The 12510-nt window shown below is 45.2% G+C and overlaps 2 protein-coding genes across 8 annotated transcripts in view; one reads left to right on the top strand and one right to left on the bottom strand.

Annotated features, from left to right (window-relative positions):
* Nucleotides 1-8158: 8158 nt before the first annotated feature.
* LOC309646373 (uncharacterized protein) lies at nucleotides 8159-11361 on the bottom strand. Of its 2 annotated transcripts, XM_082432652.1 has the most exons (5): nucleotides 11137-11361; nucleotides 10851-10890; nucleotides 10578-10723; nucleotides 9420-9461; nucleotides 8159-9259 (listed from the first exon to the last, which is right to left on the bottom strand). In XM_082432652.1, exons 2-5 carry the CDS (start codon nucleotides 10878-10880, stop codon nucleotides 9136-9138), a joined length of 342 nt encoding a protein of 113 aa, XP_082288778.1. In that variant the 5' UTR covers nucleotides 10881-10890; nucleotides 11137-11361; the 3' UTR covers nucleotides 8159-9135. The 2 variants fall into 2 exon arrangements, with proteins under 2 accessions (XP_082288778.1, XP_082288777.1); XM_082432651.1 differs by having other exon boundaries at nucleotides 10851-11361.
* A 304-nt stretch (nucleotides 11362-11665) lies between these two features.
* JPH1 (junctophilin 1) overlaps nucleotides 11666-12510 on the top strand; it is a 79869-nt gene continuing 79024 nt past the window's right edge. For all 6 annotated transcript variants that reach the window (XM_082432584.1, XM_082432581.1, XM_082432583.1 and 3 more), the window contains exon 1: nucleotides 11666-12192. In XM_082432584.1, coding sequence (XP_082288710.1) covers nucleotides 11814-12192 — 379 coding nt within the window. In that variant the 5' untranslated portion in view covers nucleotides 11666-11813. The remainder of the gene's footprint in view (nucleotides 12193-12510) is intronic.

Raw genomic sequence — 12510 nt, 5'->3', positions numbered from 1 at the left:
TGACCATGGCTCACCTGTAAATGTAAGTGTGTGAACGTGTATGTTTATTTTTGAAAGATCACGGGGTGTGTGTCAGTTCAGGGCCTCCAACAAGCAGACGTCAGGACAGAATTAGACATACGAGAGATTTACTGGGGTGAACACATGTGAGGCATAAAGGCCAAAGGAAGTAGGAGTAGGTGGGCAGAGCCTTTGGGTCACAATGCAGGTCTGAAACCTGTGAAAGGAAGGAGGGAAGGAAGGAGGCTTGGGTAGAGGAAACACAGACTGCAGAATAGCTCTAAGAAAGTTCCAGCCAGGTCAATGGGGAGCACAGAAAATACGAGCCTGTCAGAGGAGGCCTGTGTTGAGAAGGCATGGTCCAGCTCTAGCAATCCCACTGTGCTCAGCTATTGGCTGGAGACAGTCTAGGTAGAGTCCTGGGTTTTCGGTGCCCCTTCCATGGAGGCCATTGACATGTAGCACAAAACTCTGTACACATTCCCATAGGTTCATCCACATGCATCTACTCTGGACCTCCATGTCTCCCATCTTCCAGTCCTTTCCCTTCCAGGCCTCTGATCAGATGGCCAGGCTGTTGGCCACTGCCCAGAAATCTACATATTTTCCCAGCTCAGGCCACTTTTCCTTTCACATAAAATAGATGACCAGGTTCACCACTCACAGCTCTGCCCCTTGGAAAGATTTTCCCTCTCTGCATACTTTCAAGACCACTCCTGAGTGTGGCTGTAATGCAGCCTCCATTCATTTTCAGCTTCGTCCACATAATAGCCTGTCCATCGATAAACCAAGTGCAGGCTTTTCTTCCTCTTTAGCTGGTTGAATGGAACCCCAATCTTCCCACAGGTAAGAGCTGGGGAAGGGGTGCTAGTGAAATTCTAGGGGACATGGGGCTCCGGGCCACCTGTTCTTGCAGCTTGTGTCCTCTGGTTCTGCTCGGCTTGACCCTGGATAGACCATGTTCATCTTACAATAGACTGCTTCTGGGTCTGCACAACTTTGTTTTGGCAGGGTCTACAGGACCCAGCTCATAATAGGAAATTCTAAAGTAACAGTCATGTGGGGTCCCATGGTCAAGCAGTCGGGTTTTTTTTGCCAAAGTCAAGGAACTGATTCTCAGAAGCTCTATATTCTCTTCTGCAGACGCTATGGCCTTGCTTCAGATCTCCACAGACCTGCACTGTGATTCTTCCACTGGGGCTTGCCACAATCTTCCTATCGTATCTTTTCTCACCACTGACACCAAACGCCAGCACCAAAGGATATACCTGATCGTATGGCCCAAGAGGCAGCGCTGCTTGCCTGGGCCTCCTGCAAAACTCTTTCCTGCTCTGAGCCCTCTCAAAGCTGGCAGCCTTCCATCCATGTCGCTCAGCATATAGGCTGGAGCAGTTTCTAAGTGTGGTGTTGCTTCCAGAATCCAAGAGGCCTACTGGGTCCTCTGCTCTTTGTTGTTGTTGTTGTTGTATATCAGAGGCCACGAGATGCAGCGATTTGCCTTTTACTTTGGGGGGGATGTCCCAGGGCAGAGCATGGCCTTGACTGCAAACACCACCACAGATCTGAAGTCGCCGCAGCTGGAGGCTATGCGCCAAGTACCCTCCTCGCCGCAGGTTCTCTTGGAGGGAGATCTCAGCAGTGCACCCCTGCAGCCACCCCATGGGGTGTTCCTCCTTCTCAGTAAGCTTGAAAAAGCGCTTGCTATGTGAAAGTAGTAAGTGAGATGCAAGTGATAACGAACATTCTAGAGTGTGTTTAAGGAAAGGAAGAGGAATTTAAGCTGTATTCGGAATGCAGTCAGTATCTGAAGAATCCACCAGGGCTCTAATAGTGTGTGTGCCGAGGTGATATGTGGATGGGGACTGCAGCACTTGGCAAGGATACAACAGTCCCCAATGTCTGTCGCTCAGTTAGAGGGAAGCCTTTCCTATTATTGGCCATTGTTTCAAATCCCATTCCAGAGCTCTTGGTACCATTCATTCCCCAGTTATAATTTGCGTTTCTTTACTGCCTAATAATGGATTTGTTTTTTTCTCTCCTTCAGCTATCAGTCACTTGGCAACTACTTACTCCTTAGTTGTGCTTTCAGCAATATTGTGCACCTCCCTTCTTGGTTAAAAAAACATTTTTTATTGAGGTATAGTTGATTTACAATGTTGTGTTAGATTCTGGTGTACAGCAAAGTGATTCAGTTATACATATATATGTATACTTTTTCATATTCTTTTTAATTATGTTATTTCAAGATATTAAATATATTTTCCTGTGCTTTGCAGTAGGACCTTGTTGTTTATCTATTTTATATATAGTAGGATGTATATGTTAATCCAATCTCCTAACTTACCCCTCCCCCCCTTTCCCCTTAGGGAAGTTTGTTTCTATGTCTGTGAGTGTTTCCGTTTTGTAAATAAGTCCATTTGCATCATATTTTAGATTCCACATATAAGTGATATATGATATGTCTTTCTCTGTCTGACTTACTTCACTCAGTATGATAATCCGTAGGTCCATCCATGTTGCTGCAAATGGCATTATTTCATTCTTTTTTATGGCTGAGTAATATTCCATTGTATGTATGTACCACATCTTCCTTATCCATTCACCTGTCGATGGACATTTAGGTTGCTTCCATGTCTTGGCTATTGTAAATAGTGCTGCTATGAACATTGGGGTGCATGTATCTTTTTGAATTTTAGTTTTGTCTGGGTATATGCCCAGGGTATACGTCCAGTAGTGGGATTGCTGGGTCATATGGTAGTTCTATTTTTAGTCTTTTAAGGAACCTCCATACTGTTCTCCATAGTGGCTATACCAATTTACATTCCCACCAACAGTGTAGGAGGGTTCCTTTTTCTCTACACCCTCTCCAGCATTTTTATCATTTGTGGACTTTTTAATGACGGCCATTCTGACCAGTGTGAGGTGATACCTCATTGTGTTTTTGATTTGCATTTCTCTAATAATTAGCTATGTGGAGCATTTTTTCATGTGTCTATTGGCCATCTGTATGCCCTCTTTCAAGAAACGTCTATTTAGATCTTCTGCCCATATTTTGACCGGGCTGTTTGGGTTTTTGTTATTGAGTTATATGAACAATTTGTATATTTTGGAAACTAAGCCCTTGTTGGTCGCATCGTTTGCAAAGACTTTCTCCCAGTCCATAGGCTGTCTTTTCACTTTGTTTATGGTTTCCTTTGCTGTGCAAAAGCTTTTAAGTTTGATTAGGTCCCATCTGTTTATTTTTGCTTTTATTTCTCTTGCTGTCTTAGGAAACTGACCTAAGAAAACATTGCTACAACTTATGTCAGAGAATCTTTTGCCTATGTTCTCTTCTAGAAGTTTTATGGTGTCCTTGTCTTATATTTAAGTCTTTAAGCCATTTTGAGTTTATTTTTGTGTACGGTGTGAGGGAGTGTTCTAACTTCATTGATTTACATGTAGCTGTCCAGTTTTCCCAGTACCACTTGCTGAAGAGACTGTCTTTTCTCCATTGTATATCCTTGCTTCCTTTGTCAAAGATTAATTGACCTTAGGTGTATGGGTTTATTTCTGGGCTCTCTATTCTGGTCCATTGATCCATATGTCTGTTTTTGTGCCAATACCATGCTGTTTTGACTACTGTAGATTTGTGGTATTATTTTCTGATGTCTCAGAGTGTAATGCCTCCAGCTTTGTTCTTTTTCCTAAGGACTGCTTTGGCAATTCTTGGGCAATTTGGCTGGGTCTTTTGTGATTCCATATAAATTTTAGGATTATTTGTTCTAGTTCTGTGAGAAACATCATGGGTAATTTGATTGGGATCACATTAAATCTGTAGATTGCTTTGGGTAGTAAGGCCATTTTAACAATATTAATTCTTCCAATCCAAGAGCATGTGATATCCTTCCATTTCTTTAAATCATCTTCAGTTTCCTTTATCAATGTTTTCTAGTTCTCAGCATATATGTCTTTCACCTTCTTGGTCAGGTTTATTCCTAAGTATTTTATTTTTTTGATGCAATTCTAAAAGAGTTTTTTTTTTTTTTTTTTTTTTACTTTCTGATATTTCATTGTTAGTGTAAAGAAATGCAACCAATTTCTGTATGTTTATCTTGTATGCTGCTACCTTGCTGAATTCATTTATTACTTCTAGTAGTTTTTGTGTGGAGTCTTTATGGTTTTCTATGTATAGTGTCATGTATTCTGCATATGACAATTTTACTCCTTCCCTTCCAATTCAGGTACATTTAATTTCTTTTTATCATCTGATTGCTGTGGCTAGGACTTTTAATACTATGTCGAATAGAGGTGGTGAGAGTGGGCATCCTTGTCTTGTTCCAGATTTTAGTGGGAAGGTTTTCAACTTTTCACCATTGAGTATTATGTTGGCTGTGGGTTTGTTATAAATAGCTTTTATTACGTTGAGATATGTTCCCTCTATACCCACTTTGGAAAGAGTCTTTATCATGAATGGATGTTGATGTACTGCCCTTCTCTATTCAACCTCTTTAGGAAATGGTTATCCCATCAATTTTCACAACTTTTACCACCTTAATAGCAACACTCTCAAGTATGTTTTTATAGTCCCTTGCCCCCACCCCCAATTTGTGTTATTTCAAATTCTGAGTTGCCTTTCATCCATATTTTCAGAATAAAGCATTATGATTTTCACTGTTGCATGAGAGAGATGAACTCATCCTCTTTTCTCCTTCAATTCCAGGGACCTCTTTTCCTTCCCTCTGTACAGTGTCTCTTAAGAAGACCATCCCTTTAGAGATATCTGGAAGGATGCCCCTTCTACATTATCCACAAAGCTAAACAGTACGTCCATGATTCCTGAGAATCGTTTCAACTATAGCAGCCCACAAAACTCCTCTATCCTCTGAACCCTATCACACTTGGTACTTGTTTGCTTATAGTTGTCTCCCTTGCACTTTTATTATTTTTCATTTTTATCTCCTGCCTCTTTAGTTATGTTTTATACCCTTAAGAGCAAGGTCTGAGCTACTTCTCTGTCTCCAAACCTAACCGAGTAATCATATATACAAATGCATAGATATACATACACACACACACATATACACACACATAGAAATACATTTTATGGTTTGCTTCAGGTACTAGGTCTTCAATGCACAGACCTAGTACCTGAAACAATCTACTCTGTGTCTTCAAGCTTACTATCTCTTTTAAGTCTCCCTTTAACCTGTCATTTACATTTTTCACTGTTAGAACTTTTCTGAAACTCCCTGTGAGCCTCATCATTGGACACATATGCTAAGTCTAGTGGACCTCCGCTCATTAAAAAGAGCAGGCAGAGAGCCACAAGGGACAAGTCATGGGAAGAAACCAAAGAACTGCCCTTGAGACTTAAACAAGGCTCAGCTGGTGTTTTTATATCAGAATTAGACTATTTCTAAATTAGACTCTTGGGGCCTAGGGCAGGATTGCCTAGTTGTATAAAATAAGCCAACAAGTATCCAGTAATTACACGAAATTTGGCTACGCTGAAGCTAATGTTTTGGACACAAAAGATAGCCTAAGGCGATTAGAAAGGGATAAGAAGAAAAATACACAGGGAATGAGACAGCTAAAGTGGTAGGAGAGGAAGAGGGAGAGGAGAGATAAGCCGAGAGATATGGGTTTTACAGAAGCTGAGGGAGGTTAAGTGTTCACAAATATCAAACTCGCAGCTGCCACTCCTAGCAGGATAGGAATTGAAGAGATGCCATTGTATCTGTCAACTAGGAGGTCCCTAATGGCTAAACAAGCTTCACTAGACTGGTGAGGATAGAACCCAAATCAAGTGGCGTGAGAATAAGAGGTGGGGAGGAAAGACTTGAACATAACCTACTCATTCAGGGAAGTCTGCAGTTTCCAGAACAGACAGGAGACTTGAGGTGAAAGCGGGACCAGGAAATGAAGGCTGTTTTAACATAGAGGACACATGAGCACCTCTGTTGGAGGGAAGAAAAGAAATTAAAATATATCCAAGAGAGAAGGCATTGACCCAGAACGTGGAGAGAAAAAGGGACATCTTTTCCTCTGGGATGAGGTCATGAAGAGAGGAAGAAAATGAGAACCAATCTGAAGAGAAGGAAGGTGTTCCCAGGGGTTAGCTCTTTTCCTCCATGAGGGAGAAGACAAGTAGGAAAGAAAGAGGGACTCAGGGATGATGATGGGCTTCTGGAAGTTGCCTGGGAAGATATCGGCCATGCAGTGTGGAGGGGTTAGCCTGAGGCTTGACACCCATGATTTGCAATGGCAATTGGTAAATGTGATTCTCTCCAGAAGGGGCTTCCTAGGAGCAGGGAATGAGAAACTGTGGCTTAGGCTTGGGGGCTGGGCAGGCAGATGAACTAGGAGGTCACTATAGAAAGGACAGCACTGAGGAAAGGACGCATTAGGGCCTTCAGGCAGGATAGGAAAGGGCCAGGAGGACATGAAGGGCATCAAAGGAGTGGAGACTTGGCTAAGAGTCCATGGCTTGTTCAGTGAATGGGAAAGACCAGTGAGTGTTGTCAAAGAGAGAGATTGTCAAGTTCTAGTTTTCAGTGTTGGCCTACGTATGGGTCAAAGTAAGGGCCACGCTATGTCTGAGGACTTTAAGATAAAGGCCATGATGCTGAGAAAGACGACAGACGGTAAGGCCAGGATGAGGCTGCTTGGGACAGTGGCAGGCAACAGCAGCTAGGGGGAGAGCAGCTAAGCCTTTGGTCCTAGATAAACAAGGGGAGTGACCTAGAGAAGATGGATTTTCTGAAAAATACAGCACAGAGCAAGTTGCTGGCTTCCTAAAGAGTGGGCCAGCATGAATGGTACAAGTCTCAAAGGGAAGGGCTACTGAAAGAGAGCTGTCAGAAGAGAAATTCAGGGATTACAGTTGGCCTTCCTTATGCTGCATCAGATTCAACATCCACAGATTCAACCAACCGCAGATTGAAAATATTTGAAAAAAAAAAGAATTCCAGAAAGTTTCAAAAAGCAAAGCTTGAACTTGCCACTTGCTGGCAACTATTTATATAGCATTTGCATTATATTAGTTATTATAGGTAAATCTAGATCGGATTGAAAGAATATGGGAAGATGTACATAGGTTATGTACCAATACTCTGCCATTTTCTATAAGGGACTTGAACATCGTGGGTTTTGGTATTGGGAGGGGCAGTCCTGGAACCGATCTTCCACAGATACTGAGGACAACTATATTTACTTATCAACTAATTTACTTTTAGTTCTTGACCTGCATTACCAACTGCCTATTGAACATCTCTGAGATGTATTTCTGGATCATCTTTTCCTATATGAACCTATCTTCCCAACCTCTATAATTTACTCTTCTTCCTCCATTTCTTTCATTCTGGCCAGTAGCATCACCGCCATCTGGGCAGCTATTCTAAAAAATAAATAAAGTCATCTTCACCACCCCTTCTTGCTCTCCACCCAGCCTGCTTCCTTCCTCCATTTGGAAGTTCTTACCCTCACTCTAATAAAGAGTGGTAATAAAGAGCATCAGACAGACTTGGTTTAAATTCCAGCTCAACCATTTCTACCTCGAATGATCTTGGGCACATAACTGTTTTTTGTTTTTTTTTTTTAAATTTATTTATTTATTTATTTATGGCTGTGTTGGGTCTTCGTTTCTGTGCCAGAGCTTTCTCTAGTTGCGGCGAGCGGGGGCCACTCTTCATCGCGGTGCACGGGCCTCTCACTATCGCGGCCTCTCTTGTTGCGGAGCACAGGCTCCAGACGCGCAGGCTCAGTAGTTGTGGCTCACGGGCCCACTTGCTCTGCGGCATGTGGGATCTTCCCAGACCAGGGCTCGAACCCGTGTCCCCTGCATTGGCAGGCGGATTCTCAACCACTGCACCACAAGGGAAGCCCACATAACTGTTTTAAGGCTTATTTTCTTCTTCTGTAAAATGGTTGTAACACTAGTACTACTCACATGGGTTATTATGAGATTTGAATGAATTAATGCATGTAAAGAATTTACCACGTAATCTGGCATACCGTAATTTCCTTCAAAGTAGTGAAGATCATTAATTTCGTAAGTCGCTTCCTCTTCTGACCTCATGGTATCTGCAAACCTTATGGCCATATTTCTTAACTTTTTTATTTATTGTGGGCAAGTTTTTAAAATTTTTATGAATCTTTTATCACAAATATGCTAATAATACTCTGAAATTTTACTGAAGTATAGTTGATTTACAATTTGTGTCAATTTCTGCTGTACAGCAAAGTGATTCAGTTATACACATATATTCTTTTTCATATTCTTTTCCATTATGGTTTATCATAGGATATTGATATAGTTCCCTGTGCTATACAGTAGGACTTTCTTGTTTATCCGTCCTATATATAATAGTAGTAAAACTCATTTTGACTTATATAATAAGTCAAGTAATTTAAATTCTACTTGCTTTTTTACACACTTTGAATCAATAAACACACTTTGGATAGCATACACCTCCAGATTAGCTTTCTGTCATTTGTAGTTTTATTAAAAATTCTCAGTAACTAATTCTAATATGTAAATAAAATGAAATCACCAATAAAATTTTAAACACATCTTCTATAAAAAAAGATCAAATTCTAAGCAAAACATCCTCACCAACATGTTGTTACTAGACATTCACACTCAAATGGCTTACTTTTTGTTACAAAATTCTCTAGAATGGAAATCTACAAGCGCCGTGTTTTGAACAGTGGAGAAAAACCAAGCACTAGCGTGGCTGCTGGCCCCTGGGCTTTAATGGCCTCCCCCACCCCACCTGTCAAACCAACATTCATATTCTCTTCTTACTAATCTCCACTTAAAGCTAAATTCAACTCCCCCTTTATCCAGGGCAAAGGTTCAGAGTGAGAGGGAAAATAAGGACATTAGTAACCCCAACTAGTAAACTGAAGCGTTATTCCTCTACCTCCTACGTGCTGTGCCACCGTTCTCAGCACCTCTTCCTCTTCCTGGTTCTCATTCCCTTGTCTTCTCCAACCATTACCATTGAACCTGAACACTGACGTTAATGAACACATCAGTCAGACTGGGGAAACATTCCACCGGGATGACAGCAGGTAAATGGAAGCATGGGTTATATGCTTTGTATGTATGATTTTTTGCCAAAAATCTCTCAGTGAACTACCAAAAATTCAATACTAATTTTCCCCCGTGAAGAGAGTCAGTGGCAGAGTCAGGTTAGGACTGATTAATTGAAATTTAATAGCAGACACCTGGTGGTGGATTCTTTCTTTTAATGAAGGGTCCTTCCAAGGAAGACACCTATTAGGGATAGCAAGAGGAAAAGATTAAGGGATAAATGGGCATATCATTTACTGTCCCCAAATCTCCATATTCTTCCCAGATGTGTTCGCACCAACGCCCTTTGTCCATCTACCGTAGACGGACTACACATCCATTATAGATCCAGAAACTTACTTACTCTGTGCTGTGTACTTCAGAAAGTCCATCATTTGCCTGAGAGCTAATTAGGAAAAGTGAAAAAGCATTAAATGTTTCCACCATGCTTGCAAACACAAGTTTAGCCCTTAAATGTTCATATATGTAGATCCTAACACACATGGGTGTGTCGAAAATAAAAAGGCAAAGAAACAAAGGTTACTCTATGAAGAAATCCAGTTCAAAATGAGAAAAAAATATGTTGGCCTGAGCAACCATACAGTTTTGCGTATCAAAAAGAACCCCAGAACAGATGGAAATGTGACTGTCTACACTAGTTCCTGATCCAGAAAAATGGAATTATGGCTCAGCTGCAAAATCCTGGGCCCTCGTTTTCCCAGTGGCCTAAATCAATCCCCAGCCCAGGACAAGATGCTGAGCAAGGTGCATAATTATTTCAGGCCACTAGGGTAAGCACTATTCCTGGCAACTCTGCAGGCAGCGCCATGGATAAGGGTTTCTAATTCTCTTTGGTGATTTGGTTCTGTGTAAACTGAGATTTTTCTTTCAGTATTTCAGCCAGATAAGCAGGAAAGGCCAGCTCCAGTCCTGAGCTAGAACCAATCAAGGTCAGTTTCAGTTCCTTTTCTGTGCAGTTTACTCTCCTTTTTCCCTGCTGCCTTCCCTGACACCTGTCCTTATATTTTTATCTGACTATCAAAACCTAGTGAGAGAACCTTTGGCAGCCTCTGGTGCTCACTATGTCATCCAAAAGCCTCTCAGCCTAAGGAATACCGTGAATACTCTGCAAAGCAGTGTCCTTGAGAGGCTAACCGAAGACCCCTGGCTATGAACCACGGAGAAGTAAGTGTCTCCCATGGGTATTTTAAGGGTGAGGTTGAAACCAGTGCCTGCTTTCCCCAGAGGCAATACTGACTTAGCAACTTGCCTATTAACAAATCTCTGATGTTTGGCTTTACACTGCACCCACAGTATATTCAGTTATTATCTAACATAGAAAGTGAAAGATGAATCTTGCCATTCCCATTTGGAAGATAGTGAAATAGAGGTTTAAAAGTTTAAGAGTTGTCTAAAGTGAATTCAACAAAGCAGTGTTGCAGCTGGAAAGTAGATCAGCTGACACCTGTCTCCAGTTTTGTAGGTCAGGGACTCTGTAAGTTTAGAGCAGTGTTTTACTTACCATATTCCTCCTTGAAAGCTTCTATTTACTTTCTTAAACTGTGGATGCCAGTGGAGAGGTACCAGGTGTACATTCCAGACACTTATACAACATACACAGACTGAGCCGTCTGCCCGTTGGGTACACAGCTCCGGGCTGAAGAATTTCTAGGGTTGTTAGAACAACAAATGAGGCATTAGAGGGAACAGGCTCTGAGGTAGAAGCAAATGCCCTACATCCCTGCAAAGAGAGGTTAAAAACACCCTCTTTATTATTACAAACAAAAAAACTCACCAGTTTATTCTGTGCTTTTTCAAACTGCATTGCTCTCCCCCTGTATATTCATTAAATAAATGCAAACACATGTGCTTCGAAATGGGTAGGTGTAAAAGAACATTCTGCACAATTTTATCTAGGCTGTGGCAGACTTATCTCACATGCATACATATATCTGGGGGATGTTAATTCACGGTAACAGCTGAGCATGACAAACGCAACAGTACACAAATTGGAAGGCCGAAGAAATGCAACTACGAACCCCATGCAGACAAACACGCATATGAGTTTTCCCTCAACACACACGTGGCCGCACTTATGGGCGCTTCACCACACTGATAAACCCCAAACACAAACACCGGGGCCTCCGCCGCCCGCGAGCTGCCTCCACACACGCGGCCTCGCCTCCGCCTCCAGGCAGGCGGGGACTCGCGCGCGGCCCTGGGCACAATCGCCCTCCCACCCACATCCCGCTGCGCGAACACACGCGCGCCGGCCGATCCCGAGCCAGCCCGCCCGCCAGGGAAGCGGCGGCTCCCGGGGCTGGGGGCAGGGCCCGGGGCGGGGGGGGCGGGCGGTGCGGGAGCGCCGCGGGGCCGGGCCTCGGCGCCTGGGGAGGGGACGAGGGGCGGGCGCGGGGCGGCGCCCGGCTCACGTGGGCGGGCGGGAGCAGCTGAAGGTCCGCTCCGGAGCCCGGGCTGTCCTCTCGCGCGCGGCGCTGGCCAGGGCGGCGGCGGCGGCGAAGGAGGAGGAGGAGAAGGAGGAAGGCGGCGGTGGCGGTGGCGGCGGCGGCAGCAGCAGCGGCGAGAGAAGAGGGGAGGACGGAGGCGGCGTCGGACTGGAGCCGAGCGGCGGCGCGAGCTGCCCGGGGCGCTGTCGTGAGCTCGCCCGCCGGGCCTCCACCCCCGAGCTACACCCTGCCGTGCCCAGCTCTGCCCGCGTCCGTGCCCCCGCGGGGAGCGCGCCGGGGCTGCCCCCCGAATGACGGGCGGAAGGTTCGACTTCGACGATGGCGGCACCTACTGCGGCGGCTGGGAGGAGGGCAAGGCGCACGGGCATGGCATCTGCACGGGGCCCAAGGGCCAGGGCGAGTACTCGGGCTCCTGGTCGCACGGCTTCGAGGTGGTCGGAGGCTACACCTGGCCCAGCGGCAACACCTACCAGGGCTACTGGGCGCAGGGCAAGCGGCACGGGCTGGGGGTGGAGACGAAGGGCAAGTGGATGTACCGGGGGGAGTGGTCACATGGCTTCAAGGGGCGCTACGGGGTTCGGCAGAGCCTGTGCACCCCCGCTCGCTACGAGGGTACCTGGAGTAACGGGCTGCAGGACGGGTACGGCGTGGAGACCTACGGGGACGGAGGTGAGCGGCGTCGCTGGCGGCTCGGCTGCTCCGCGAGCTAGTGCGGTGGGCTTTGCCCAGACTGCGGGGAAGCGGGGAGGACGCGAGGCGCACGTGTCCGGAAACCCGCCAAAACACCTGGGGAAGCCTCCCACCCTCTTCCCGCGCCCGCCCTTCCCGGGAGGGTGCAGTGGGACGCGACTGGTGCGCAAGGGTTGCATCTGACCCGGTTCTTGGAGCGGGCGGTGTGTGCACACCCGGGGGAGCAAGGCGTGACTATACCTGGCCGGCGCCGCGCTGCCACCGGGAGGGAGCGCGCCCGGGAGGGTTGGGCTGGAG

This window comes from Balaenoptera physalus (genome assembly GCF_965194825.1).
Source record: "Balaenoptera physalus genome assembly, chromosome: 17".
NCBI classification, from domain to species: Eukaryota; Metazoa; Chordata; class Mammalia; order Artiodactyla; family Balaenopteridae; genus Balaenoptera; species Balaenoptera physalus.
This window is presented reverse-complemented; position numbering and strand designations above follow the sequence as displayed.